A 25,229-nucleotide genomic window follows, 5' to 3' on the forward strand; every position below is an offset into this window, starting at 1 on the left:
AAGTATAAATGACTTTGTTATAGTATTGTACGGTCACAAAAGATATAAGAAATTACATAAAGGAGCAGTTTAAGTAGTCGTGAGATGTCAACATTAAACTTGGGGTAAAAAAAAGGGTTTGTTTTCTTGTTTACTTGGTTGTTTGTTGTATTGGAAGTAATTTAACGCTGCCTCACTGGAAAATGACGCATAACAATTTTCAAATTACCATAGGCCATCGAATACACATATATATAGTGAATAATGATGTTAAACTATTCTCTAATTCTCTTTGCGACTGAACACATAGGCCTACATGAATTTTGTCTTGGAGGTTTGCACGAGGTAAAAGCCCGTATAACGTAAGACTGAAAAGATTTCAAAACATATAAAATTACCTCACTTGACACTGTAATTTACAGGTGAACCAGTTTGCAGTGGTCAAAGTAAATGTAAAACGAGTGAAATTATATGTATTGTTGATAATGCGGAACTTTTTTGCATTTAAATAATTCCCACCATATTCAACCTAATCAATACCGTGGTATTTACAGGAAACCTTGTGCTGATATTTGTTTTTCAATATTTATTTTAATAGATGTTTATGGCTTTCATGGAAGAACACATTTCTTTAATAAATTTTTAAACAGTATTAATGGAAGAACAATCTATAAATCACGCCTTCAGCATGATCGCCTTAGACCCGCCTCGGATTGTACATTGAAGCGGTCTTGGAGGCACCATGAGCCCGAGCTTGAGAGCGCCGCCGAAGCGCGTGTCCGTTCGCAGTCAGTGCTCGCGGGAGCGAGATGCCGCTGGACGCGAACTGGCCGCCTACGAGAAACACACGCTAACCTCGCCTGCAGAGCAGGGTCACGAAGCCGTGCATGGCAGCTACAGTCTGGATATCGTGCAATCCAGTAAATAGGTGTGCATTAGATATCGGAGAGCTGGTGTTGGTACTGACGAGAGCAGGGCTGTTCAGTCCGGCTCTGCACGTCTGAAATCAGTGAAACGCTGCAGGTGAACTTATTTATACTTTTTTTTCCTTCACGCGCAACGATTTATGCGCGTGGCATTTAAAACGATTCTCCCAAATATGACACGGTTTTAAAATATCTTTTGAAGGAAAAGTTATGGATGAAAATTTGAGAAGAGTGTAACGTTTTCGCGAGTCCTATTTTTTTTTTTTAAGAAACTGTGACTAAAGGCTGTTCTGCCTCGGCTTTAGTAGAGGAGGTTCGGGGAGGTGACCGCCTCGAGTTCCGTATAAAAAAATGTAAGGAAGACGTTAAAACAAAAGAATTGTCATCGGACTCCAAAATATTTTAAGGTAGGTTAATGTGCTTTTAAACCTTGTGCTTACATTCGAGTTGTTTATGACTTTCATGGTAGAAAAACAGTTTCTTTAATAAATATGCAAACAGTTTTACTGGATGAACAATCTATAAATCAGTTTTCACAAAACCTGTCAATATAAAGCGATGTTTCGTGTAAATGCCAGGGTATTCATTAGGTTAAATATGGTGGGAATTATTTAAATGCATTGTTAAAGTCCCACAATACCATCAGTACATAGCATGTCACTCGTCTTACATTTATTTTAACCACTGCAAACTGGTTCACCTGTGTGTTCGTCTGAGGTGTAAATTGCAGGGTCGAGTTAATTTTCTATGATCTGAAATCTTTTCAGTCTTATTTTACGGAGCTTTACCTCGTGTAAACCTCCAAGTCAATATTAATGTATGTACTCAGTTGTAAAGAAAAGAGATTAGTTGGAAACTCTGAAACTATTAAGTTATTGATGGACTACAGGCTTAATTCCTATATATTATGTTAACGTGGAACGCTTTTTAGCAGTAGATGGGGAAACTCTTGTATTTGGCAGCGTTTCCCTCAGTACGCCATAGATACGGGCAAGTTAAAAGGAAGATGTTGGAATATGAGGCATAGGATTTTCAAAGAAAATAAAAAGACAAAAACAGTGTATAAAAGATGCTAAACAAATAAACAATAAGGCATGTTTTAAACTTAAACCGTTACAGTTAGAGGGAACACACAAAAATAAGAATGCAGAAAGAAATTTTGCGCCTACAGAATTATTGTACGCTCAGGAAATACTTGTATCAGAAATCATAGTAGCTAAGAAATTAAAATATTATACTTATGCAAAAGCTGAGTTTGACTGTGATTCCAAATGGCCCAGTACTTAGAATGTGGAACCTCTTTGTGTTCTGGGTCTGTTAAATAAATGTGTCTCATATGTCGATGACATAAGACCCTTAATAGTATCCAGTGCTCCTAGATCAGAAGTAGAGGAGATTGGTAAGTACCATCCAAACCAGATAAGAGACTGCAGAAAGATGGTGCTAACACCTGTAGTACATACCAAGGGCCAAGGCAGATAACCAACTACTCTGTGTACCATTGTCTAGGGAGTTTCCAATGGAAATAAACCATATACCTTTGAATGAGTTGTAAATCAGAGTTACCTTCCAAATGCTGGAAGCAAATGTGATTTTGTCCCAGCAAATGGTGCGTCATGGACGTGGGGTGCTCAGTGTAACTGGTACACTCATTCCAGTGGATGCCAGCAGGTTAATCTGCATGGATGGCTGGCATGCGGAGTCTTGCCATGCAGTGTTTTGTCACACGTATTCCTCAAATCATGAGCTCATATTATAAACAACATCATTGAGTGGAGAGCACGGTGGGGATGGGGGGGGGGAGGCACACAATACTAGTAGATGTCATGCAACAGACACCTGTTCGCAGAGAAAAGAAATGATGCTGCTTGTTTTTGTCCTTAACAAGCATGCTGGTTTTCAATGAAGTCATACTATGGAAAGGTAAGAAACTACGGCTGTGGAGTATTACTTGTGTAAACAAGTATTGCCTAAATGGGGTAAACCCAAGAAATTCCACTTAAGTGTTGTTATAGAATGAAGTTTGACTGGACGATTCTGAGGTGTGTGCACTGGTATGCATTTGAGGGTGATGCGGAGAAGACACAGTAATATTGGAATGACAGATAGGGAATTGCATGCTGCAGAGATGGATAGTTCAGGTCCAAAGATTAAAAGTCCAGACCAAGATTTTGTTTCAGCTAACCAGGTGAGTATAAAGAGTAACAGTCACAGAGTACTCAACTAGTTGGTTGAAACAAGATCTTTTGCTGGATTTTTACTTTCTGGACCTAAACTATCCACCTCCGGCATCCAGGTGCAATGGTATGAATGACCGGAAGGAAGGCCGTAGTTCCAAATGTGTGGTTACCACCAGATCATTCCATTTAAATATGGCAAATTTCAAAATAGTTTTGGCGTCATCATTTTTGAAGAAACTTCGACTCATGTGAAAGTTTAAAGTAAGAAGAAATTTAAGAAGAAAATTAAGCAGACAAAAGACGCTTCAGTACAGATTCCAAATGGCACAACCGGTCCCTCAAACCCAGATGTTCCATAGCTTTGTTCCCATTATCAGAAGTGTCATGCAGGCCAGGCAGATTTCACTTTTCCAGCTATCCCATGAAAAAGAACTCACTGCACTCCCCAATGAGCTACAGCCGAGCATGTAGCTGTAATAATAAGAAAGTTACAGCCCATAGGAATACATTCTCAAAAATTAAAAGTATCAAAAAACCATTTCTGAGCCCTGGAAGTATAATTCACATGCCAGATTTCATGCAAATCAAAAATGTTGATGCACAGACCATTTTGTCGAATTAAAATGGAATGACCCCGTCAGCCTGACCTCATAACCAGCAGCTCTGGTCAACTTTGATGACAGTCACTGAAAGTGGACAGAGGCCTTGCAGTCTACTTCCCGTTTGTCTTGTCTTGATTCAAGTTTGCTTTGCAATGAGACATTTGGATGAGAATAAGACTCCATTGTTTTGCTCTTGGATGCCCTAACTTCTCTTAAAATGGGGGAGTGAGAGTTTTGGGGCACTTCCTGAAAATTGCCTGTGAGGAACAGTACGTTATGTATGTTTCTGGTAGCCTAATTATTTTTTTTAATCTGTATTTACTAGTTGGAAAATATGAATAATATCTAAAGTATTAAAATATTAAAGTAAAAAGAGATCTTGTATGAGATACTGTATCCGTATGGGAAGTTGTGTATCGGAATCGGATTGGAACTGAAAAAATGTGAATCGGCCCATCCCTAACAACAGCAACCTTACTTGTTTTAAGGGTTAATCTTGTTTTAAGCGTTTTTGAGGCATTTTCAGTTCAATTTCAGTATTTTCAAAGAGAGTATATGCAAGTGCCAAATGTTTAAAATGTCCCACAATTTTTCTCCTACTGGCAACAGTGTCACTTACACTTCATTGCAATAGCAGCTCATCAAGCTGCAGCAAGTGAGCAGAACAGCCCCAGCCAGCAACTCCCAAATCATGAATTGCATTTTTCACACTAATGGTGTTGTCTCGCACAATTACGCGTGCTTTGTTTAGTGGGATTTTGCGCATACAGAATTATTGTAAACGCTACTCCCACCTCTGAAAACTTTGTTTTTACAAAGATTGCGAATTGCTGTGCTACTAGTTGCCGTTAGACACGTAAAATACTTCCAGATCGTCACCCTATTATCTGATGTTCTTACGTTGAGTTCTTACTGAGTGGTGAGAGGCAGTGTTAGCATTTAACCTGAATGACGCAAAAACATCTAAAATCTGTTTGATTTTACAGATAACTCCAATTTCCTGTTAAATCTGTCTTTTTAGAGGCTGCCAAAACCTAAATAAGTAAGTATTGGATGTGGATTGGTCACGTATGGCCGATACCCGATCCGTCAAACAGGCCTGGATCTGCGCCGTTACGGATCCGAATATTGGATGGGTGCATCACTAGCTGTTGTTGATTCTGGTAAGCCTGACCCTCAGTTGTAGTACCAGACCATCAGGGAGACAGTGAAATTAGAAATGCAAACAGGATCCCCCCAGTACAGGTGTGCACACTGATGTAAACTGAAGAATTCTGTTTCTCTCTCAGGCGTGCCTAATGAGATGCTGATGCTCATCCTGCACAGGTCATACCTGAATCTGACACGTATTTCTGTATCGTCATGAAATGGCTGTTATTTGTTTTATGTTTTGCCTTCTGTGTATTGGGTTCTCTATCCAAGGGCATCGTGCATTGGGGGGGGGGGGAAGGGTCCCCTCCCAAAATGTCAGATTTGCTGTTTAGCGTTTAGCCTGTTTCCCTCTCATAGTGACCCCATCCCCAGTATACCCACACTTCCCTACCCATCCCAGTATTATGCGGCTCAACCAGCTCTCCCAGTACAACTATCGTCACCATAAGATCATAAACTAAAATCATATAATGGGACACCCAATAACACAAATCAATTTCAAAGACTGCAAAGAATTTGGTTATTAGCAAATCAATGATGAATACTTACGAAAGGCAATAGTTTTGTATGTATCTTGACAGCTTGTAAAATGCTAAATCATTAAAAAGCATCAAATGTTCCCTGAGATGACCATTATAATTTACTGACAGCCAATGTGCATATAATAGCAGAGATATAATATTATACATTTTTACCTTAAATGTTTCTGTTGCTGCATTTTGTTGTTAAACATTTTCTGTGGCAGACCAGTAAAAAGCGAGTGTGTGATGGACGTGGATTAGTTCCTCAGCATCTGGTTTAATCCATGCCATGTGGATATTGTGTGTCGTTTTAACCCCAGTTAGCTGTTTGTTTTAGATCCCGTCTAGTACGGTGGGGCCTCCCTGAACTCATGTCGGTGCTTCATGGCTCATCATGTGAACGTGCAGGTGGCAGCTGTGCGCCGCACATCCCGAGGGGACGCGGTGCTCCTCTTCTGCAGCTGTCGGGGTGTATTAATAGGTGCCACATTCTGCCGCTATGGTCTGGACTCTTTCGCAACCCGTGGCATGGTCTGGGACCCCCGGCTCCTGCGCTTTTTTGGGCAGGCACAGTGGGTGTACCAAGATAATGTGTACAGGGGTTCAAACAGGGTTGCGCGGGGGACATCGCTGCTTTGAGAACACGCAGCGCTGGCCACATCGGCATGTGACCTCGCTTAAAGCCGATATCAGGTTGACATGAAAAAGCATTGCTACAAATTAGGCCGACGTGATGTGCAATTTTTCAGTCGAAACACCACTATAGTCAGCTGCATTGAGATTAGCTCTGCATGTGTTAATCAAAAGACATTCACATTCTGCTGTATGGAAATATTCTGGATTTCATAGAGACTACATTGAGCAAAAGCAAATAATTTGTCGGCACTGCTTTGTGTCTGTACAACTCACAGGAACACCAGTGACTTGATTGACAGACTAATGGTAGAGAATATGTACTATTTGTCTATAGTTTATTTTTAATAAATTTTCACCTTTTTTTGCTTTTTAAATTTCTCAGTATTTATCGCAATAAAATTCCCATCATGATATCTGAAATGTTTCCAGTATTGTGCAGCCCTACTACAAGTTTACCACTTACTAAACAGCATCTTCTCCTTTGGATAAAGCGAATTGAGTGGGTATTGGCTCAAAGCACTATGAAAGTTTAAAAAAAGAAATCTGTGATTCACTGTTTCCCTTTTCCTTAGACACGGCCTCCACTTCAACCCCTGTCAGACCACTCACTGGACACTCAGCCGGGATTAAGTTACACAATTAAATGAGCCATTTATAGCTAAGCTCTTTTGAATGTACGTTTTCCTTGTCTTTTGATTAATGATAGTGAGACTGGGAGGTTTACGTCAACAACCACAGAGGCAATTTGTGGTTTTGTTTTGCCTAGTCGAGGAGGTTATTTTTCTGTAACAGTTCATCTGTCAATTTCCATCCTCCGTACATGACGTCTGAGTATTTTACAAGAGTTGCCTTTCTCAGAGCCAAATGACATATGTATGAATCATCCTTAAGTAAAGGAAATAGGACTGGTCCAGGTGCTGCTAGTGAGTAGTCTGCATAGTATCCGTTTAATGATTTGGTTTCTCTGTGTGAGAGAGAAAGACAGATGGGGGGTGAAAAATTCACTCTGCAATACTGCTACTAAATGCCGGATGCCCAAGTTCACCTCCTGTATTTGAACCAGCGTCTGTGTAATGCACAGATTACAGAAGAGACGCAGATGTGTTTATTTATGTAAGACTTTCACTGTTGCTGCTAGGTATAGAACATGAATTTCCATATGGCCCTGGAGTAACTGAACCGAATTTGTTTCATTTCTGTAAAGTGATTTTGTTGTGAACGTGTGTTTATTAGTTTTTCCTGAAAGCGTGCCAGCAATGCTGTCTTTGTGACAGCGAAGCACCGGGTCCTTGAATCCTATGCTTTTGTGCTGGGGCAACAATGGCTTATTTTTAACAGTCGCTTGCTGGGAATGTGGAAGCGCAGGCGGAGAGTGGAAACCGCCCCTTCCTCTTTCAGCAGGGTCTTGGTGCTCCTCTGAAAAACAAGGACCCTCATCGCAGCCTCTGGCTCGGTAGGCTAGACAATCTGGGCTGTAATAAAACAATGAGTGCAGCCGACAAGATGCCAAAAATACATCGGTATAGTATTTTCTTTCTGTTTTTAACTTGGTATTAAAATGACCTTGAGAAGTTTTAATGAGATGACAAAGGTATGTTTTATACCTGTTTTGTTATTATTTTTCAAACTGTTGCCAAGTGAATACATTTTCAGATTTGTGATGTTCAAGATTGATTTTTCTCAGTTTCATGCCTCGTCTTTTCTACCAAATGCATCACATATTTAGTGGCTCTTTCTTGATGAATTGGAGCAGTGTACAATACATTTAGCGAAAAAAATTACTGTAAGGTGCCCTGAAATCATAGAAGTACATTAGGAGGAGAAGACTTCATAATCATCTGGGCTTGTGATTTTAAGCAGTGATTGGTTTCCATAAAAATATTTACACTGGCTGGCAAAACTATTCCCATGAAATATAGCACTAAACAAAGTATGACCCCCTCTCCCCCCATGAAAAGACCAGAGCTACATACCCCCTACCATAGTGATCGTATAATTGTACGCCTTTTCCAGAGATTACATATGGTTTTGGGGCTGGTCCACTGCCACCACAGACACTTATCTTGTTAGCACAATAACTCAAAAAGTATTTGATGGGTCCTTTTCAAACTTGGCAGAGGTGTTCTATGGGTAACGATGAAACTGATCCAAATATTCAAATTTTTAAACAAATGCAGACAAATGGCAGCAAATGGCAGGGTGACTGCAGACAGCACTTGACCTTATGAATGTGATAGGATCCATCAAATACTTTGAGTTATTACCACTTCACAAAAACATATGGATGAAGATGTATACCTGATTGTATTTCAAGATACATGGCACCAAAATTGAGCAGCTTCGCTGTAGGTGCTTTCCCACCGAAGTTCAAGAACCAGGTTCCGAGTTCCTGAGCCATGTCGACTGGGAGCTTTTGTGATTCCAGGCCCCTTTCATGTGTGCTTTCCTACCGCGCAACAGACTGTGACTTTTGTGCTAAATAAGCATGGGAGACACGAAAAAATGTGTAGGTTAAATTTCACTTGTAATCTCCTCTGTGATGAAGCTACACTAACATCCCGCACCGATGAAGGATGCTCTAGTACAGTGGTCCTTTTGGAAAATCCTATTGATACCTTTTTTGGACAGCGATCCAATTTTTACAATGCCAGCCCAGTTGCAACCCTATATCAAGTATAGGTTTAAATTAACGCTACGATCAAGCACGCAGTGCACTCTGCTATTTCTGCCAATCAATGCCAATCGAACAAATCTGGTTGGATGTACCAGTGAATTTTAAATGAAGCTTACTAACTTCTTGGATTGGCTGAGTGTGCATTACTTTTGCGCTAAGAATTTGCAGACCGAAGACGCATTTATATGTGTTACTTCGAAGATTGGGGCTGGGAAATCTGATCGTGGATCAGCATAATAGCTTGCTGGTTTTAAAATGGTTACATTTCCAACTCTGCCTCGCGACCCTTTAAGAACTCATTTGGGTTGTGATCCATGGGTTCACAGTCACTGCTCTAGTACTCCAGAAAATAAATATACAAAATCATTTAGGTTTTTTCAGCATTGGGCACCTATTGATGCAGTTCACCTTTAATGCAAAGGGAAGGTGATGATGGGACAGAATCTACCTTTAGAGTTTTGTACAGTACTGCCACACTGTTTTTATCTATCTAAAAGATTGTACTGTAGAGTCTACTTACCTGGGTTTTACTGGTGAAGACAGTCATAGTAATAACTTATGTGAAATGTTTTAAGAAGTTTTTGTATTTAATACTCATCTTTTCATTTATAAGAAGGCTATTTCAATCTCTTAAACACTTGGTATTTTAAGATGTAAACATATATATATATATATATATATATATATATATATATATATATATATATATATATATATATATATATATATATATATATATATATTTATTTATTTTTCTCCATCTCCCTGCTTCCACTTCAAAGGAAGAGACTGTTCTTCATCTCAAAAACGTACTGTCTTACACACCATTTAAAATAGTAAACATGGTTTTCTAAACCATGTCATACTTTTAATAACTGAAGCAGTCAACAGTTTCTCATCCAGTCTCTGCAAGGCAGGATATAGAAAAACGTGAGAAAAGCTGACATGAGCCTAGTTGATCACCCCAGAGAGCAACTGCAGGATGCTGCCAGATCGTCTCACAGGGCTCACAGACCAGGGAACACCAAGGATGGCCTTTGTCTGTCAGGACGGCTCGCTCTGAAGCTGGGCTTGTCATGGGGCAGGGATCCACAGGCTCTCACGCTCATCAGAGGAGGAAATAGGAGAATTACTCCGGTATTTTACTACTGTGGCTCAGTTAATGCGCCGCTGTCGTTTCTATAACTGTGGCAGGCATTAGAGCGCCAAACTATCTAAAACTAATGTTATGTTGTGTTTTGTGTTGTTTATTCTGATTAACAGTAGTAGTACTACTGTATGTGTATTGCTGTCAGGAGGGAGCACTTCACCCACACACAAAAAGCAGTAGATTGTTTACCTATGAAAAAAGCTTTCAGAAAATTGTCCTACTGGAGATAAAGTTACTGATTCATGCTTGCGATACTAGATTATTTTGTATACAGTTATAAATAACTTTACAACAATCAAATCACAGCTGATATTTTGAAAACTAATATTTTTATAATGTAGGTAATCAACAAAATTTTTTAATGAAATTTGTATGATGAGGTTTGGCCAAAGTGCACTGTAGACCAGTTAATGAAGCCTTCCTACACCACTGAATGTTTATGTTGGATTAATATTATTATTAACTCTGTAGATGCTCCTTGCATGTTCCACTGGCCACCCACAAGTGTGTCTTGGGGAGTGGAAGTGGCTGAACATTATTCTTACCAGAGAATTGTTCTCAGAAATTGATCCCCAAGCCTCACTTGATGTAAATTAGGGGTGTAAATCGTTGCCAGTTTGCTTCAATTGTAGGTATTGAGGTATCGATTCCATGCCTACAATTTACTGCATTTTTTATCACAATTCTGTTTGATGAATTGATTACTTTGATTAGCCTATATTCAAATCACAAATATTGCCATGTTAACTTAATTACACATTTTAATGGTATACAAAGAAAGTAGAATCTCAACATAAATTTTTATTGTTTCTAAAAGGCCAAGTACTGAACTGTACAGAAAAAAATAAAACGCATTAAAGTAAGTGGTACATGATTGGGGAAGGGGGGGGGGGGTTGCCAGTGGTGAAACTTGGCAAACGTGCTGGCGTAGATTAGTGGAATGGCCTTACATACACTATATAGACAAAAATATTGGGACACCTGGCCATTACATCTACAGGAAACACCCCATTCTGAATCCAAAGGCATCAATATGGAGTTGGTCCCTCCCTTTGCAGTTATAACAGATTTCACATAGGCATCATAACAGGCTTTCCACAGGATTTTGGAGTGTGTCTGTGGGAATTTTTGCCCATTCATCCAGAAGGGTATTTATGAAGTCAGACACTGATGTTGGACGTGAAGGCCTGGCTCACAATCTCCATTCTAGTTCATCCCAAAGGTGTTCGATGGGGTTGAGGTCAGGACTTTGTGTGGGCCGATGAAGTTCTTCCAGACCAAACTCACCCAACCTTGTCTTTATGGACCTTGCTTTGTGCACTGAGGCACAGTCATGCTGGAACAGAAAAGGGCCTTCCCCAAACTGTTCCCACAAAGTTGGAAGCATAGTATTGTCCAAAATGTCTTGGTATGCTGAAGCATTAAGAATTCCCTTCACTAGAACTAACTAAGACTGTGATTTCCCCCCCTAGTAAACATGATATAATAAGGACCTGGGTACCTTGAAACCTCATATCAGGCCTTTTGTAAAAAATCTAGGGGTAATTATGGACAGTGATTTTAAACTTGATAAGCATGTAAACTCTGTGGTCAAGAATAACGTTTTTCCAGTTAAGTCTCTTGACAAAGGTCAAGCCCTTTCTGAGCTTTGATGACTTTGAAAGGGTCACACGTGTTTATTTCCTCTCGTCTCAATTATTTAAATTCTCTTTATGCTGGAATCAGTCAGACCTCTATCTCTCATCTACAGTTGGTCCAAAATGCAGCAGCACAGCTGCTAACGGGAGAGCAAAAGCAGAATCACATTTCTCCGATATTTGCTGCACTGCACTGGTTACCGGTGAGAAATATGAAAGCTGAAAATAGCTATAATAATCTGTATACTCCTAGTGTGATGGTCTGCAGCTCTACGGGCCCTACGGCTCACCAGAGTAGCAAATATGCTGCCAAAAGTCATGAAGACAAGCATCTACCTTATTGTGCTTCATTCTACCTTTTTTTCTTTCTTTTTTTACTTTTTGTGACCATAACAAATTAAAACAAAGGTAATTGTCTGCTTTCTTCCATATTACATATGATTGATATCCTAAATACATTTATACATGTTCGGCAGTGGGCCAACATTTTACTTGCAATAGGAAGTTTAGGCTCAACCACACGCACAGGACAATACTGCCCAAGAGATGATGTTTGTTACTCTGTTGTCTGTGTTCTGGTGCTTGTGTGTGCGTGCAACGGAGTCCCTCCTCCATGAAATGCAAGAGGCAAACCCAGAATTAAACCTCCTTAAAAAGTCACGGACGGGCTCCCTCCTGGCTCTGTGTACACTCTGCTGACCACTGGGCAAATAACTGTAAGCTGTAATACCCAATATGGACTAAACAGTTCAACACCGGTATGAAAATGGGCAAAATCCTGATAGAGGTACAAAATGGATCAAAAACACAAAATGAGTAAAAAATTTACCCAAAATAAACAATAAACAAATAGAACTCTACTAATAAATTCTTTCCAGTCGGTGATGGTGTTATAAGTTGTGCCAACTAGGATGAGTCAGCATTGTCGAATATTCAAGAATGCGTATAAAATAATAAAATTTAAAACATATTAATGAGCTATGTTAAATATTTATCAGCAGTATAATTCGTTGTAGTTTACCTGCTCTGTAATAGTTTTTCGGTATAGTTGTTCTGAAGTTTACCTTGTTTTTGCACAAGCGCTGCGTGCACTCAGAGCCAATCATAATGATTTTGTGTCCTTGCTCCCTCCTTATGGTGCGTTTGTGAGAAATTCAAAAATGACTGAGGCCACCAACAACTGATCATGAGAAGACATTAGTCTCCCACTGTATGGAAATATTTTAGATTCCACAAAGAAAGTATTGTGCAATGATCTAGTAATTTGTTGGCTTTGTGTCTGTTTGGGAAAATTTGTAGCAACAGGTATAAGAGAATCCGCTTCTGCTGCTGCTGCTGTTAGTTTTATATGTACATTTAGGTTCTCATGATTGTCCTTTAAAATGTTCTTGAAGCTCGTGTTCAGTGAAATTTCTTAATAAAAATTTAAATGAGTGAATTGCTGGTGTACCAGTACACACTTTTTCGTGAATTGACCAGAATGTGAACTACGGACATGCCCAGTAAAGACAGACTATTGGTAGGTAATAACAAGTTCTATATGGCTATAGTTTATTTTGGGTAAATCTTCAACTACTCCCTTTTTGTTTTTATAAATATCATGATATTTATTGCAAAGGTTTCAAATATTGCAGTGTTAATATTTCCAATATTGTTCAGCCCTAGTTTTAAGACTGATATAGGGTTCCACTGTACCATTTCAGTACCAGTTGCAGATAAGTGAAATATTTGGTAAAATGTTGGACTATCTTCTTATACATGCAGCACGAATAAATAAAAATAGCTGCATTGCATGCATGAAATGTGATTCTGCGACAGCGCTTTCCTTCTGTTTTCTTCAACACAAAAAAGTTTCATAGTGATGATGAAAGCATGCCCAGAATGTTATTACTAATTAGAGGACTGATTGGCTGAATCCTCACATCTGGGTTTGAACAGCTGACCTAAAGGTTATCCAAAAACGGGCATACACACTGGCCCTTTGCAGATAAGATTGCCCACCCCTGCCATACACATTTCTCAATGTGTTTCGGGGTGGGGTTGATCGAATAATAACTGGTGAAATTTGGCTAGTAATTCTGCCTGAAATGACCATCCGTCGTGCCAACAGACATTAAGGAGTGCAAACAAATTGCTTTTGCTATCATCTCTGTTGAATCCAAAGTATTTCCATACAGCAGAAGACGATTGTGTTTTGGTGACCAGTTCTTGTTTGCGTTTCACTCACCACGCTCTCTATGAGTGAAGCTCTACAGCAAGGATGAAAATGACCATGATTGTCTGAGAGCACATGTAAACTTTTTTTGTTTGTTTAAACATATACTAGATAATATTGAAAAGCAACAATCAAATTTGCAAAGCTTTAGAAGTTTTGTTTCGCATGGCAGAGTAAAAATATTTCCGCATTATTGATGGTCTCAACCTAGCTGACTACTCTGGTCTTTGCGATGTGACAGTTGCATGTGCATAACATGCAATATTGATATTAACATTGCATGTTATACATGCTTAGTATATAGTCTCATGCACCCATGTGATATACATGCAGTACTGAGAAAAACAGGCTTCATAACAGGCTTTCCACAGGATTTTGGAGTGCGTCTGTGGGAATTTTTGCCCATTCATCCAGAAGGGTACTTGTGAAGTCAGACACTGATGTTTGACGTGAAGGCCTGGCTCACAATTTCCATTCTAGTTCATCCCAAAGGTGTTTGATGGGGTTGAGGTCAGGACTTTGTGTGGGCCGATGAAGTTCTTCCAGACCAAACTCACCCAACCTTGTCTTTATGGACCTTGCTTTGTGCACTGAGGCACAGTCATGCTGGAACAGAAAAGGGCCTTCCCCAAACTGTTCCCACAAAGTTGGAAGCATAGTATTGTCCAAAATGTCTTGGTATGCTGAAGCATTAAGAATTCCCTTCACTAGAACTAACTAAGACTGTGATTTCCCCCCCTAGTAAACATGATATAATAAGGACCTGGGTACCTTGAAACCTCATATCAGGCCTTTTGTAAAAAATCTAGGGGTAATTATGGACAGTGATTTTAAACTTGATAAACATGTAAACTCTGTGGTCAAGAAGAACGTTTTTCCAGTTAAGTCTCTTGACAAAGGTCAAGCCCTTTCTGAGCTTTGATGACTTTGAAAGGGTCACACGTGTTTATTTCCTCTCGTCTCAATTATTTTAATTCTCTTTATGCTGGAATCAGTCAGACCTCTATCTCTCATCTACAGTTGGTCCAAAATGCAGCAGCACAGCTGCTAACGGGAGAGCAAAAGCAGAATCACATTTCTCCGATATTTGCTGCACTGCACTGGTTACCGGTGAGAAATATGAAAGCTGAAAATAGCTATAATAATCTGTATACCCGTAGTTTAATGGTCTGCAGCTCTGCGGGCCCTACGGCTCACCAGAGTAGCAAATATGCTGCCAAAAGTCATGAAGACAAGCATCTACCTCATTGTGCTTCATTCTACCTTTTCTTTTCTTTTTTTACTTTTTTTACTGCATTTTGTATTTACTCTGGTTATATTTGCCTCTTATTAAAATATGTTTGATCTGAAACATGTAAATGTCACATTTAAGAAATCAACACTGTATAATATCAGCACTAATGTCTTTTAAAGCCAAAAAGAAGGACTCTGATGTGTCCAAATGAAAGCAAAGCACGTATTAGGACGATCATTTAGGGCCTGCTTATCCTGATACTCGTACCATTTAATCATCCATTTAGCCCCTTGTAGAACATACCAATTATCTGAACTACCATGCATGTATAAGGGAAGTGTTAAGCTATCTGATAGCTACACAGTAATATAAAACAGGAGAGTTTTAAATTCAGCATTATATCCAAGTTACTATCTGCAGCTTTTGTTGAAGCTAAACTTAACCTGGAATGCCTTAATGCAGAGGTCGCCAGGTTCTCTGCAAATGGCCTGTGACCAAAACCCAGCTGGATCCAACACCACAAGCTTGTAATATTTTCAGATTTGCAGTACTGTTCTATTTTGTGTCTAAATAACTGAGCAGCGCTGATGCCCTGCCAATAATGTGATGAAAATGGCCATGCAGCTTATACATGCATCTATGTACACAGTGTTCAGGTACATTAATAATGAGACATTGACCATTAATAATACACTATTTATAATCTGTAAACTTTGGCCATTAATATTATGGATTATGTATCACTGTATTCATCTGAAACTGCTTGGACCAGTTTGAAAATGAGCCCAAAGTATTTTGCACCCGTCTTTGGAAGCTGCATTTTCTTTCACCGTGGTGGATTCCCACAAAGAAAGGCATAGCCCAGAAGTGTATGTGCTGTGTAGCACTGCGCAGTCACTGCGTGTCTCTGTGTCTTGGCCGGATCCCCCATGTCTACAGGATCAGGTGATGTCTGGGCTTGGAGAGTGAATTCTTACCGAGCCATCGGTGTGTCTCCCCGCCACGCTCCTCTTATCTGCAGTGTACCGCATCCTCCCCCACCGTAGTGAAATCACGCCTTTTTCCCATACTTTTCATCAGCCTCCAGTGAACTTCCCTCTTCCCCCTCTTCACCCCCACCGGCTCCCCTATTCAGGGCTGGAGCTGTTTGTGCTTCTGCCTTATTCTCAAACAGAGCCAAGAAGCAAGAAAAGCACCCGGGGGAGTGAGTTACGCATATGCTAATTACCCACCAGACAGGAACACTGAAACAGGCGCTTTATAAACGCACATGTGCCCCCCCCCCATCCCCAGAGTGGCACCAAAGTAGAGCAAAGGCCTCAAGTGGCACGCTGAAATGCCTTCCCCGACCCCTGAACGTCATTTTGCTTCGCGGTCAGCCTCGTGCCCTCTGGATTCACGGGGGAATGACGGAAAGTGGAACTGCATCCTAATCTTCAGCACATGCCACACGTGCAGCCGTGCAAGAAGCATGAAGCACGCATGGCACGTTTCGTTATGAAAGACTGTCGAGAGGCAGCAGAAAGCGCTTAAAAGCTGCCCGGTTGGATTCTCCCGTATCCCCCCCCCCCCCCATGAGTGCAGGGAGTCACTTCCCGTTTTCTCTTCCCGCAGTTGATCCATGCCCTGACCCTCCCGCTGGAGCCATGGGGAGGGAACAGCTTCTTTGGATGCTGCTGTTTGTGCTGGCTGCCGGGGTAAGGAGCAAGCCCTGGCCTGTTTCCTCTTTGGGATGGTTCCAGGCGGGTCGGTCACCTGTGAACTCCCACAGGACGGCCGCTGCGATGACCTGGGGACAGAGGAGTCATTTGTGGTGCCAACCGGCTTGGAGCTGAAGGTTTCCCGAGGACAGATCCTGTCAGCGCAGTTCGAGTGCTACCTGAAGATCATCACTGACCCTCCCAACGCTGAGAATGGTGAATGGCATCGCATTTACATTTAACTTTCACCTATATAATGAATACTGCTAAGAAAACATCCTATGGGGAGGTTTTGAAATGGCTAAGCTGGCACACTTTGACAGACATTGTAGTTTTACTGCAACATGAAGATCATTTAGACTTTTTCTTTGGCTGGCTAAGAGTTTTTCATAGTATAGTGTGTGTGTGTGTGTGTGTGTGTGTGTGTGGTCGGTCTGTTTTGGTGTGAGTGTGTGTGTTGTGGGCTCCTCAGCAAAAAGACAGAGGTAGGAAACGACGGCATGTTAAATAAGCCACTGTGTGGGGCTGCTTTGTGCAGTATTTCCTGACTGCCCGCGTGCTCTACATCCAGACTTCCTTGCATTGTTTATAGGGAATATTTGCAAGGGGCAGCAGAGAAAGCCACTGGGACCCAAACAAGGACCGTAAATTCCCAGTAATCTCCCAAGGCCACATTTTCCATCCTGAAGTTTTATATATAGCGCTCCATTGGTCTCTGGAGCTTGTCTCATTTTATACAGTCCTCCTATAAATGCACACGTGTAGAGTGTTGGCTCTGATTGCCAGTAACTGGAAGGTTGTGGGTTCAAATCCCATGAATGCCCAGAGTCATTCTACTCCATTGGGCCCTTTAGCAAGGCCCTTAACCTGCAATTGCTTCGTCCTGGGTATGATGTTAATCTACATCCAGCCCTATAAGGAGGTCCTCTAACCAGGATTGGCAGTCCAGCCACTGGAAAAAAACCTCAGACTTGTCCATTTGGACTATTAGGGTGCGTAGATGTCAGGTTCTCATCCCTGAGGTGGTTTGTCATGTGGTGGGTGCAGCAACACACTGTATCTCCTTACCTTACCTATAAATGTAGCAATAAGGCACAGCATGAGACTAGCACAAAAATATTTTGCACGTATGATCCAGGAGACTTTGCAGCCATTGGAGCTGTATTTCTAACGGCAAACTGATGTCCCTGACAGTCCAAGAGCAGTGACAGAGTAACTGTGTCTGTATCCACTGTAGGTCTGCACCGTGCCTCATGTATGTGTCTCTGCTGCAGGTCCCTACTGCAACCGCACGTGGGACGGCTGGCTGTGCTGGGGCGACTCCCCCCCGGGGACAGCAATGCAGTTTTGTCCCGAGTACTTCCAGGACTTCGATCCCACTGGTGAGGTCCCCACCTTCATGGATGCATGTGTTTCATAAGCTTCTGTTCCTCCATTCATCTTCCAGATACTTAACTACTTGTGTTGAGTGGGTCTGGATCTGGTCCCAGTTAGCTCAGGGTGCTGGTCCATCATAACGGCCACACAGCAGGCAATGTAGAAGTTAGGCTGATAGAGTGTCTTTGGACCATCGGGGAAACTGCCATGGCACTGAGGAGACACAGAGCAAAGGCAAGACATGCCCGTTTAACCACCTACTCAGACAAGAATGTGCCGTGCAACCTCTGTCTGGATAGCGACCATCCCCAAAATATGAGCTGAATTGGACGCAGTGTGCATTCAGGGGTCAATCTTCTCCGTTTTTGTTTCAGAAAAGGTGACGAAAGTGTGCAACCCCAACGGCCAGTGGTTCCGTCACCCAGAAAGCGATCGCATTTGGTCGAACTACACCCAGTGCTCTGCTTACATCCACGAGAAACTCAAGGTACTTGAGCAAAGCCCACTTGCAGAGACATTCGTAAATAACGGCCACTAACTTTCTTATTGTTCTCAAGCCTCAAATTTTATTGCATGCTGTTGATCAAAGATCTACGTTACAGAAAAGACTCCAGACTTGTAGAAGTCTGACGCCTGCTGTGACTGGCCATGACTATGTTTCCCTGTCTCCAGTTTGCTTTCAGCTTGTACTACCTGGCCATTGTGGGCCATGGCCTTTCAGTGGTGTCCTTGCTGATTTCGCTCGGTATCTTCTCCTGCTTCAAGTAAGTGCCCCCTAATGTGTTGTTGGTGTAGTGCAGGGGCTTCTCTTTGGTTCCCCCTAGTGACGAGTCCATGTACTTTGATAGTGGTAGGAGGTCTCCTGCCTTGGCTTACATTCTACCTGTGGTTCTGGTGCTTGCTCAGGAGTCTCAGCTGCCAGAGGATCTCACTCCACAAGAACATGTTCCTCTCCTTTATCCTGAACTCCATCTGCACAGTCATCTGGCTCTCCGCTGTGGCCAACAACCAGCAGCTGGTGGAACGAAACCCTGTAAGTCTCCTGGAGAAACATTGAACAGTCGTGAGAGCTTATGGCACCCAGGGACAGGTGCTCGGCCCTCGGGAATATGAGTAAATAGTGGTTGTCTCACCTTTATACTTTGGTGAGGAAATGCTGGCCCATAATCAAAATATTTTCAGAAAGGGCCCTCCTGTTGTTCCCTCATCAGGAATAACTTCAGCCGGTCACAGGAATGTATGTAAGCACAAAATGGAATTGTGTGTAGGACGCTGCCCATGTGGTGTCTATATGTCGATTTCAGATAGGCTGCAAAGTGTTGTCTGTCCTGAACCTGTACATCTGTGGAACCAACTACTTTTGGATGCTGTGTGAGGGTATCTACCTGCACACCCTTATTATCGTGGCCGTGTTTGTTGGGGAGCAGCAATTGGGCTGGTACTACGTCCTGGGATGGGGTGAGTATGCTCTGCTGGCCCAGAATCTACCCAAAACACCCACCCCAAAACACTTAATCAGGTTCCAGTTAGGATGAAGAATTAGTCTTCTGTCCTCTGGTCCTCTGACCTATTCAAATCAGTCCTCAATGACCAAGCCCTGCTGATTTTCCAGCCTTCCTTTACCTGTGAGCCAGGTGTGAAGCCTCTGGCCAATCAGAATCAGTAATTATTAAACTAGCTACCTGTGAAAACTGAAAACCAGGCCTGGATTTGGGATTGAGGTCCAGATTTGAAGAGCCCTGGTGTAGAAGCTTGATTTTGCAACTTCAAGGAAACTTCTCAAGCACATTTTAAAACAACATAAAATTAGGCTTTAAGGCTTGCCAAGCTATTATCCTTATTTTTCAATGGAATTACCTTCACCAGCAAGTTTATACCATTTATCATAATTTTTATTGTGTCATATGAAGTTTTGTAGTTGGATAGTGGAATATTTTTTTACCTTGCCTAATCTCCTGAAGGAGAGAAGAATAAAGCTTGAAAATGGAGTTCTCTCGGCCCATATACATGCAGCCATTTTGATTTATCTGGCCAATTTTTCTTGACCTTTTCATAGGTCATGTTTGGGAGCTATGTTGACAAGCTGAGCAGACACACTGACACAGAGCAATGCCAATGAGAGTAACCTCACGAGGAGGGCGGCTCATTCTGTGAGCTGCACGTTGAAGGCGATTCGCTGAAAACCGCGTGTTCCGAATTACGAACGTTTACATGAAGGGCGCCCTTGAATGAAAAAAGGCAGCTTTGAGGATGCTGAACGAGGTCACGTGAGCCGCTAACGTTAATGCTAACACGCACCCCCTACCTACTTGGACTCTTCCAGGCTTTCCCATCATCCCTGCTGTCACACACGCCGTGGCTCGGTGGCTCTTCTACAATGACAAGTAAGGAACCGGCTTGGACAGCATCGCTTAATGCGTCAGCACACCTCTGAGGCCGTACGCAGCATTCCGCACCACTGCACACTTCTCACTGCACTCTTTAGAGCACCCCTGTAGTTTCCATGGCGTGGCATCAAAGCTGTTCTGCAGTTTTGCATCCAAACATGGTGCTGTCTGTCTTTTCAGCATAAAAGCGCACAGCAGTAGACTGATGGCTATGCAAGCCAGTACACTCTCTAGAGCGGTTAGTGTCTAGACCAGTGTTTCCCAATCCAGTCCTTGTTTTTGCTCCCTACCAGACAGTCCACAATTTCGCTCCCTCCCAGCTCCTCAAAATCGTGGACTGTCAGTGGGTCCCCAAGGATCGGATTGGGAAGCATTGGTCTAGGTACATTCAGAGTGTCCTTGAACGTATTCTCTGGGAATGGAAACACCCGTGATAAGCATATTTAGGGATGTGCAAATAGTCCTCCCTCAGCACTTAAGAAAAAGAAGCGTTTCCTGTACATGCAAACAAGCAGTATGTGTGTGTGTGTTTTCGATATTCCCCCCCAGCTGCTGGATCAGCTCAGACACCCACCTGGTGTACATCATCCATGGGCCCATTCACGCCGCCCTGCTGGTGAGTGCATGAACTGCATAAAACATTCTTCCTTTCTTTAAATGGACTGAAAATAAGAAAACATTGAACATGTGGTGCAAGATAATTGCAAGCAGCTGAAATTCATGTTCACAAATACACAAATACCTGACTAATTTAGTCATTATTGTCTTTTCAGCTTTGCATATACATGCTGAGAATTAAATTTCCATGCATGCATTTTTTTTCACCAGGGAATAATCAAGAAGGCCAAGATTACTCATTCCCCTGCTTTTCCCCCCTTTCCCCTTCTGTTCTCCGATCCATCCACCCTCCAGGTGAACCTGTTCTTCCTGCTAAATATCGTGCGGGTCCTTATTACCAAACTGAAGGTTACCCACAGTGCCGAGTCCAACGCTTACATGAAGGCAGTGCGAGCCACCCTCATTCTGGTGCCACTGCTTGGGGTGCAGTTCGTCCTGGTACCCTGGAGACCTAAGGGCCGCGTGGCTCTGGTCGTCTACGACTTCATCATGCACATCTTCATGCACTTCCAGGTGTGTCGGCCCCATCCAGTCGCCCCGAGGCTTTGCTTTATGGTGATGCAGTGCTGCTGCGTTATGAATTTGGCTCGGAAACCGCAACAATTGACTTTCCTGCCCTGGAGTGTTTGTTGGCCTCAGGCCCAGCAGGCAGACTTGAGCTGTGTATGCGTGCTGCGATGTTGAGGGTGTTCCTGCTAGTACCTGCGCTCCATTATTGTAAATGTCATGTGCAGCAGCTTCTTGTCAGATGCCTTTAATGACTGCATACTTCTCAAAGCTGATGACTGAATAAAGACAGGGCCCTTTAGCCCGGCGTTTCCCGTCCCAGTCCTCTGGGACCCACAGAAAGTCTGCATTTCTGCTCCCTCCCTTGCCAGACAGCCCACAAAAACCTGCACTGTGTATCCCCAAGGACCAGATACTGAAAACTTTTTTTGTTGTCTTCTAAAGCAAGGTGCATTAAGTAGGTCGCGCAGCTCAACAATAGTAACAGAAATGTAACAGAAATAAATGTATTCACTTCTTCTGCCTGTGTGTTCTGAGTGTCTTGCATCTAAGTGCATTATCCATCCATCCATCCATCCACCCACCTGCCCATGTTTCAGCTCCATTTCCTAGATCATGAGGGCCTAAATATGTTATGCTGAATCAATTAGATTTATTAATATTACATCCCAAGACCTAGGTAAGCAGTTGGAAGATGGATGGACTAATATTATAGTAATTCAATGATTCAGTAACTCAGTTACAGTAAGACTGAAGAAGAATTTTATAGAAATACATATAAACACACAGCAGGAATATACATGTAAACATGTTCAATATTTTAATATTCAATAATTGACATGTTTAATGTGATTTGTATATACTTATTCAATCATTCAATAATTCCACATTTAGCTTACACAGTTGGACTGGTTATGCATGTAATGTAATTTCTCTGAATATGTTATGAATGTGTGCCCCAATCATTTCATTCTTTTTATATGCATCTCTTCACAGGGCTTCTTGGTGGCAGTCATATTCTGTTTTTGTAATGGAGAGGTTAGTACTGCTGCGATACATCATGGAAAGAGCAAAGCATTCTGGGTCATTACAGGGCTCGCCCCAAAGTGCGGCTCAGACATTGTGTCAGTGAAGTGGTTGTTTTTCAGTGGTTAAAAAAAAATCCCCTTTTAACCAAAGGATTATTTACGAATGGATGTGTTTTGAAGCATTTGGATGTATCCTGAACCTTTCACTGGGGCAGCGGGGTGATTCTTTGACAGCATGGCCATGTGCTGGATGAGTAATTTCTACCCCCTCCTGATATCTGGCAGTGCCTAATGTTATGTTTCTCCCTCAGGAATGTATTTTGTGAGCCAGTGTGGTGTGTAGTGAGCTCTGTGATGTTCTTAATGACAGAACAGAAAGGGTAATTGGCAGGTTTCAAAGCCTATCCAATGGGGGCGGGCCAGTCTTCTCATCCACCAATCAGGGGGATTGAATAGCAAGGGAGGAGGAGCCATGACATATGCCTGTTTAGCTACTGTCCTAAGAGTCTGAGCAGTGATGAAGCACACAGAGGGGCTGTGACCCAGGAAGGCCTCTGGTTCTCTCAACCCCTCCCTCTGCTCAGAACCCTATCCTGTTCACACCAGGTGCAGGCGGTGTTGAAACGGCACTGGAGGCGGCATAAGGTCCAGTGCAGAGGACGCCTGATGGGAGTCGACTGGCACTCCAGCTACCATACCAACTCCTCCATTACTGAGATGAGCCGCGCCAGCATCAGCCTAAAACCCACCGGGCCTGAGACGCAAGTCAACGGGCTGAGCAACGGCAGCCACAGCTCCAGCGGCGACCGGGAGGGCCCGGGGGGGGGCTTGGAGACGTCTGTCATCTGAGCAGACACCACCACCACCCCCGACCCACCACTGCCAGTTCCAGCAGCATCACCCCCCCCACACACACACATCAAGATGGTGACTCACAATGACACTGCCAAATGCTAAATCACATTAGGTTCTGTTTGTCCACAGAAGGTGGATACAAACATTTAGCAGCACACACTGAAATGGGATGATCAGCCAGGCCACGCTCGCAGGCACAGCAGTTTGTCCGGTCTTTGCTCTGCTCTCCGGAGTTCAGCGATACAGACGCTCGCAGGCACAGCAGTTTGTCCGGTCTTTGCTCTGCTCTCCGGAGTTCAGCGATACAGACGCTCGCAGGCACAGCAGTTTGTCCGGTCTTTGCTCTGCTCTCCGGAGTTCAGCGATACAGACGCTCGCAGGCACAGCTTTTTGTCCGGTCTTTGCTCTGCTCTCCGGAGTTCAGCGATACAGACGCTCGCAGGCACAGCAGTTTGTCCGGTCTTTGCTCTGCTCTCCGTAGTTCAGCGATACAGACGCTCGCACCCTCACCTCGCCTCCGTAGAGATCCTCCCTTTCCCCCAGTCTCTCTGCTCCCTGGGGTGTTGTTCTGACAGGAAGCTGTGCATCACCAGAGCCTTAGACAGACTGCAGTAACACCAACATCCTGTATCCCAGAAAAGCCTGTTTTGGGGAGGTGTGGTGTAACCTGGCTCTTTCTACCCGAACTGTTTGATGCCCAATTTGCTACTCCTGCGTATATTATTCGATTTCAATTATTATTTTTTACAATTGATGTTCCGTGATGTTCTTAATGACCGAAGAGGTTCAAAGCCTATCCAATGGGGGTGGACCAGTCTCCTCATCCACCAATCAGGGGGCTTATATAGCAAGGGAGGAGGAGGCATGACATACGCTGGTGGACAAAATTGGGGAAACACTTCCAATTTTTAGAGATTGCAGAACTTTATTGAACTGTTGTTCCAGCTACTTATTTTAATCGTCTAGTGTATATTTGTAACATTCTTTGTCTATAAACATTACCGCCAATATTTGTGTAATAATTTTTAAAGCGTAATGCCAAAAATGCTAGAATTTTGGCCACTAGTGTATGCTTGTCTAGCCACTGATTCCTGATTCCGACGAATCTGAGCAGTGATGAAGCAGACAGAGGGGAAGAGCCATGAAGGCCTGGCATTGGGTTTTATGCACAGACCATGCCACTGTGAAGGTACTCACTGTGGTCTGATATTACTGCCGGGGAAGAGGATGGCTGCCTTGACAGCCAGCATCTGAGCTGTATGACTGGGTGGCGCCAGTGTCCAGCCCGGGACTGACTTTTCACCCAAAGAGAAAGAGCCATGCATTAAACCAAGCTAAAAGGCAGCTATCAGTGGTCTAAGAGGAACACGCGACACAAAGTGTCAGAGTTAGGACAATAAAACTGACTCTGCAGAAACTGGCCATTTGCAGGAAGAGCCAGAGCAATTTGTGTTGGAGAAGCAGCGTAGATACCCATGTATGTGTGCCAAGTTATAAAATAAACCCTTGCAGGGCAGGTGGATAAATGATAATTAATTACTGCCTAGACAAATCATCAGCAATAGGAGAACATCAATCTAATATTCCAGAATGTTACACCCAGACATTCCAGTTGATAATGACTTTAATTGCATTTAAACATTATATGCACTCAATTCAAACTCATATAACTGTAAAATGGTATAACATATATACTTTTTCACTTTAAGGTTGTACTGCAGCAAGGAGAAGATTTTTTAATAAAAGGGTTCAAGCCTGAAAAGTTTTTAGAAGTGACTTTCCTTTGTAGTATTTGCACATTAAGGAAGACATGGGGGGGCATATTGTTCTCACAGCTTCATTACTGGTAAA

The 25,229-nt window shown here is 42.6% G+C and overlaps 1 protein-coding gene across 2 annotated transcripts; it reads left to right on the forward strand.

Annotated features, from left to right (window-relative positions):
- Nucleotides 1-708: 708 nt before the first annotated feature.
- Nucleotides 709-25,140, forward strand: LOC111840365 (calcitonin gene-related peptide type 1 receptor-like). 2 transcript variants are annotated; one of them, XM_023805111.2, is made up of 14 exons: nt 709-1,002; nt 1,211-1,312; nt 16,521-16,603; nt 16,678-16,822; nt 17,881-17,988; nt 18,358-18,470; nt 18,656-18,747; nt 18,890-19,016; nt 19,288-19,441; nt 20,307-20,367; nt 20,920-20,986; nt 21,283-21,501; nt 22,492-22,533; nt 23,130-25,140. In XM_023805111.2, exons 3-14 carry the CDS (start codon nt 16,553-16,555, stop codon nt 23,370-23,372), a joined length of 1,422 nt encoding a protein of 473 aa, XP_023660879.1. In that variant the 5' UTR covers nt 709-1,002; nt 1,211-1,312; nt 16,521-16,552; the 3' UTR covers nt 23,373-25,140. The 2 variants fall into 2 exon arrangements, with proteins under 2 accessions (XP_023660879.1, XP_023660878.1); XM_023805110.2 differs by having other exon boundaries at nt 709-1,312.
- The last annotated feature ends 89 nt before the right edge of the window (nt 25,141-25,229 follow it).

The sequence above is a fragment of the Paramormyrops kingsleyae genome, chromosome 6 (genome assembly GCF_048594095.1).
Source record: "Paramormyrops kingsleyae isolate MSU_618 chromosome 6, PKINGS_0.4, whole genome shotgun sequence".
NCBI lineage: Eukaryota > Metazoa > Chordata > Actinopteri > Osteoglossiformes > Mormyridae > Paramormyrops > Paramormyrops kingsleyae.

Coding starts and splice junctions, on each gene's coding strand:
- LOC111840365 (XM_023805110.2), top strand. CDS start 16,553: ATGGGGAGGGAACAGCTTCTTTGGATGCTGCTGTTTGTGCTGGCTGCC. Junction 19,442..20,306: donor GTACTACGTCCTGGGATGGG/GTGAGTATGCTC, acceptor GGACTCTTCCAG/GCTTTCCCATCATCCCTGCT. Junction 20,368..20,919: donor TGGCTCTTCTACAATGACAA/GTAAGGAACCGG, acceptor ATTCCCCCCCAG/CTGCTGGATCAGCTCAGACA.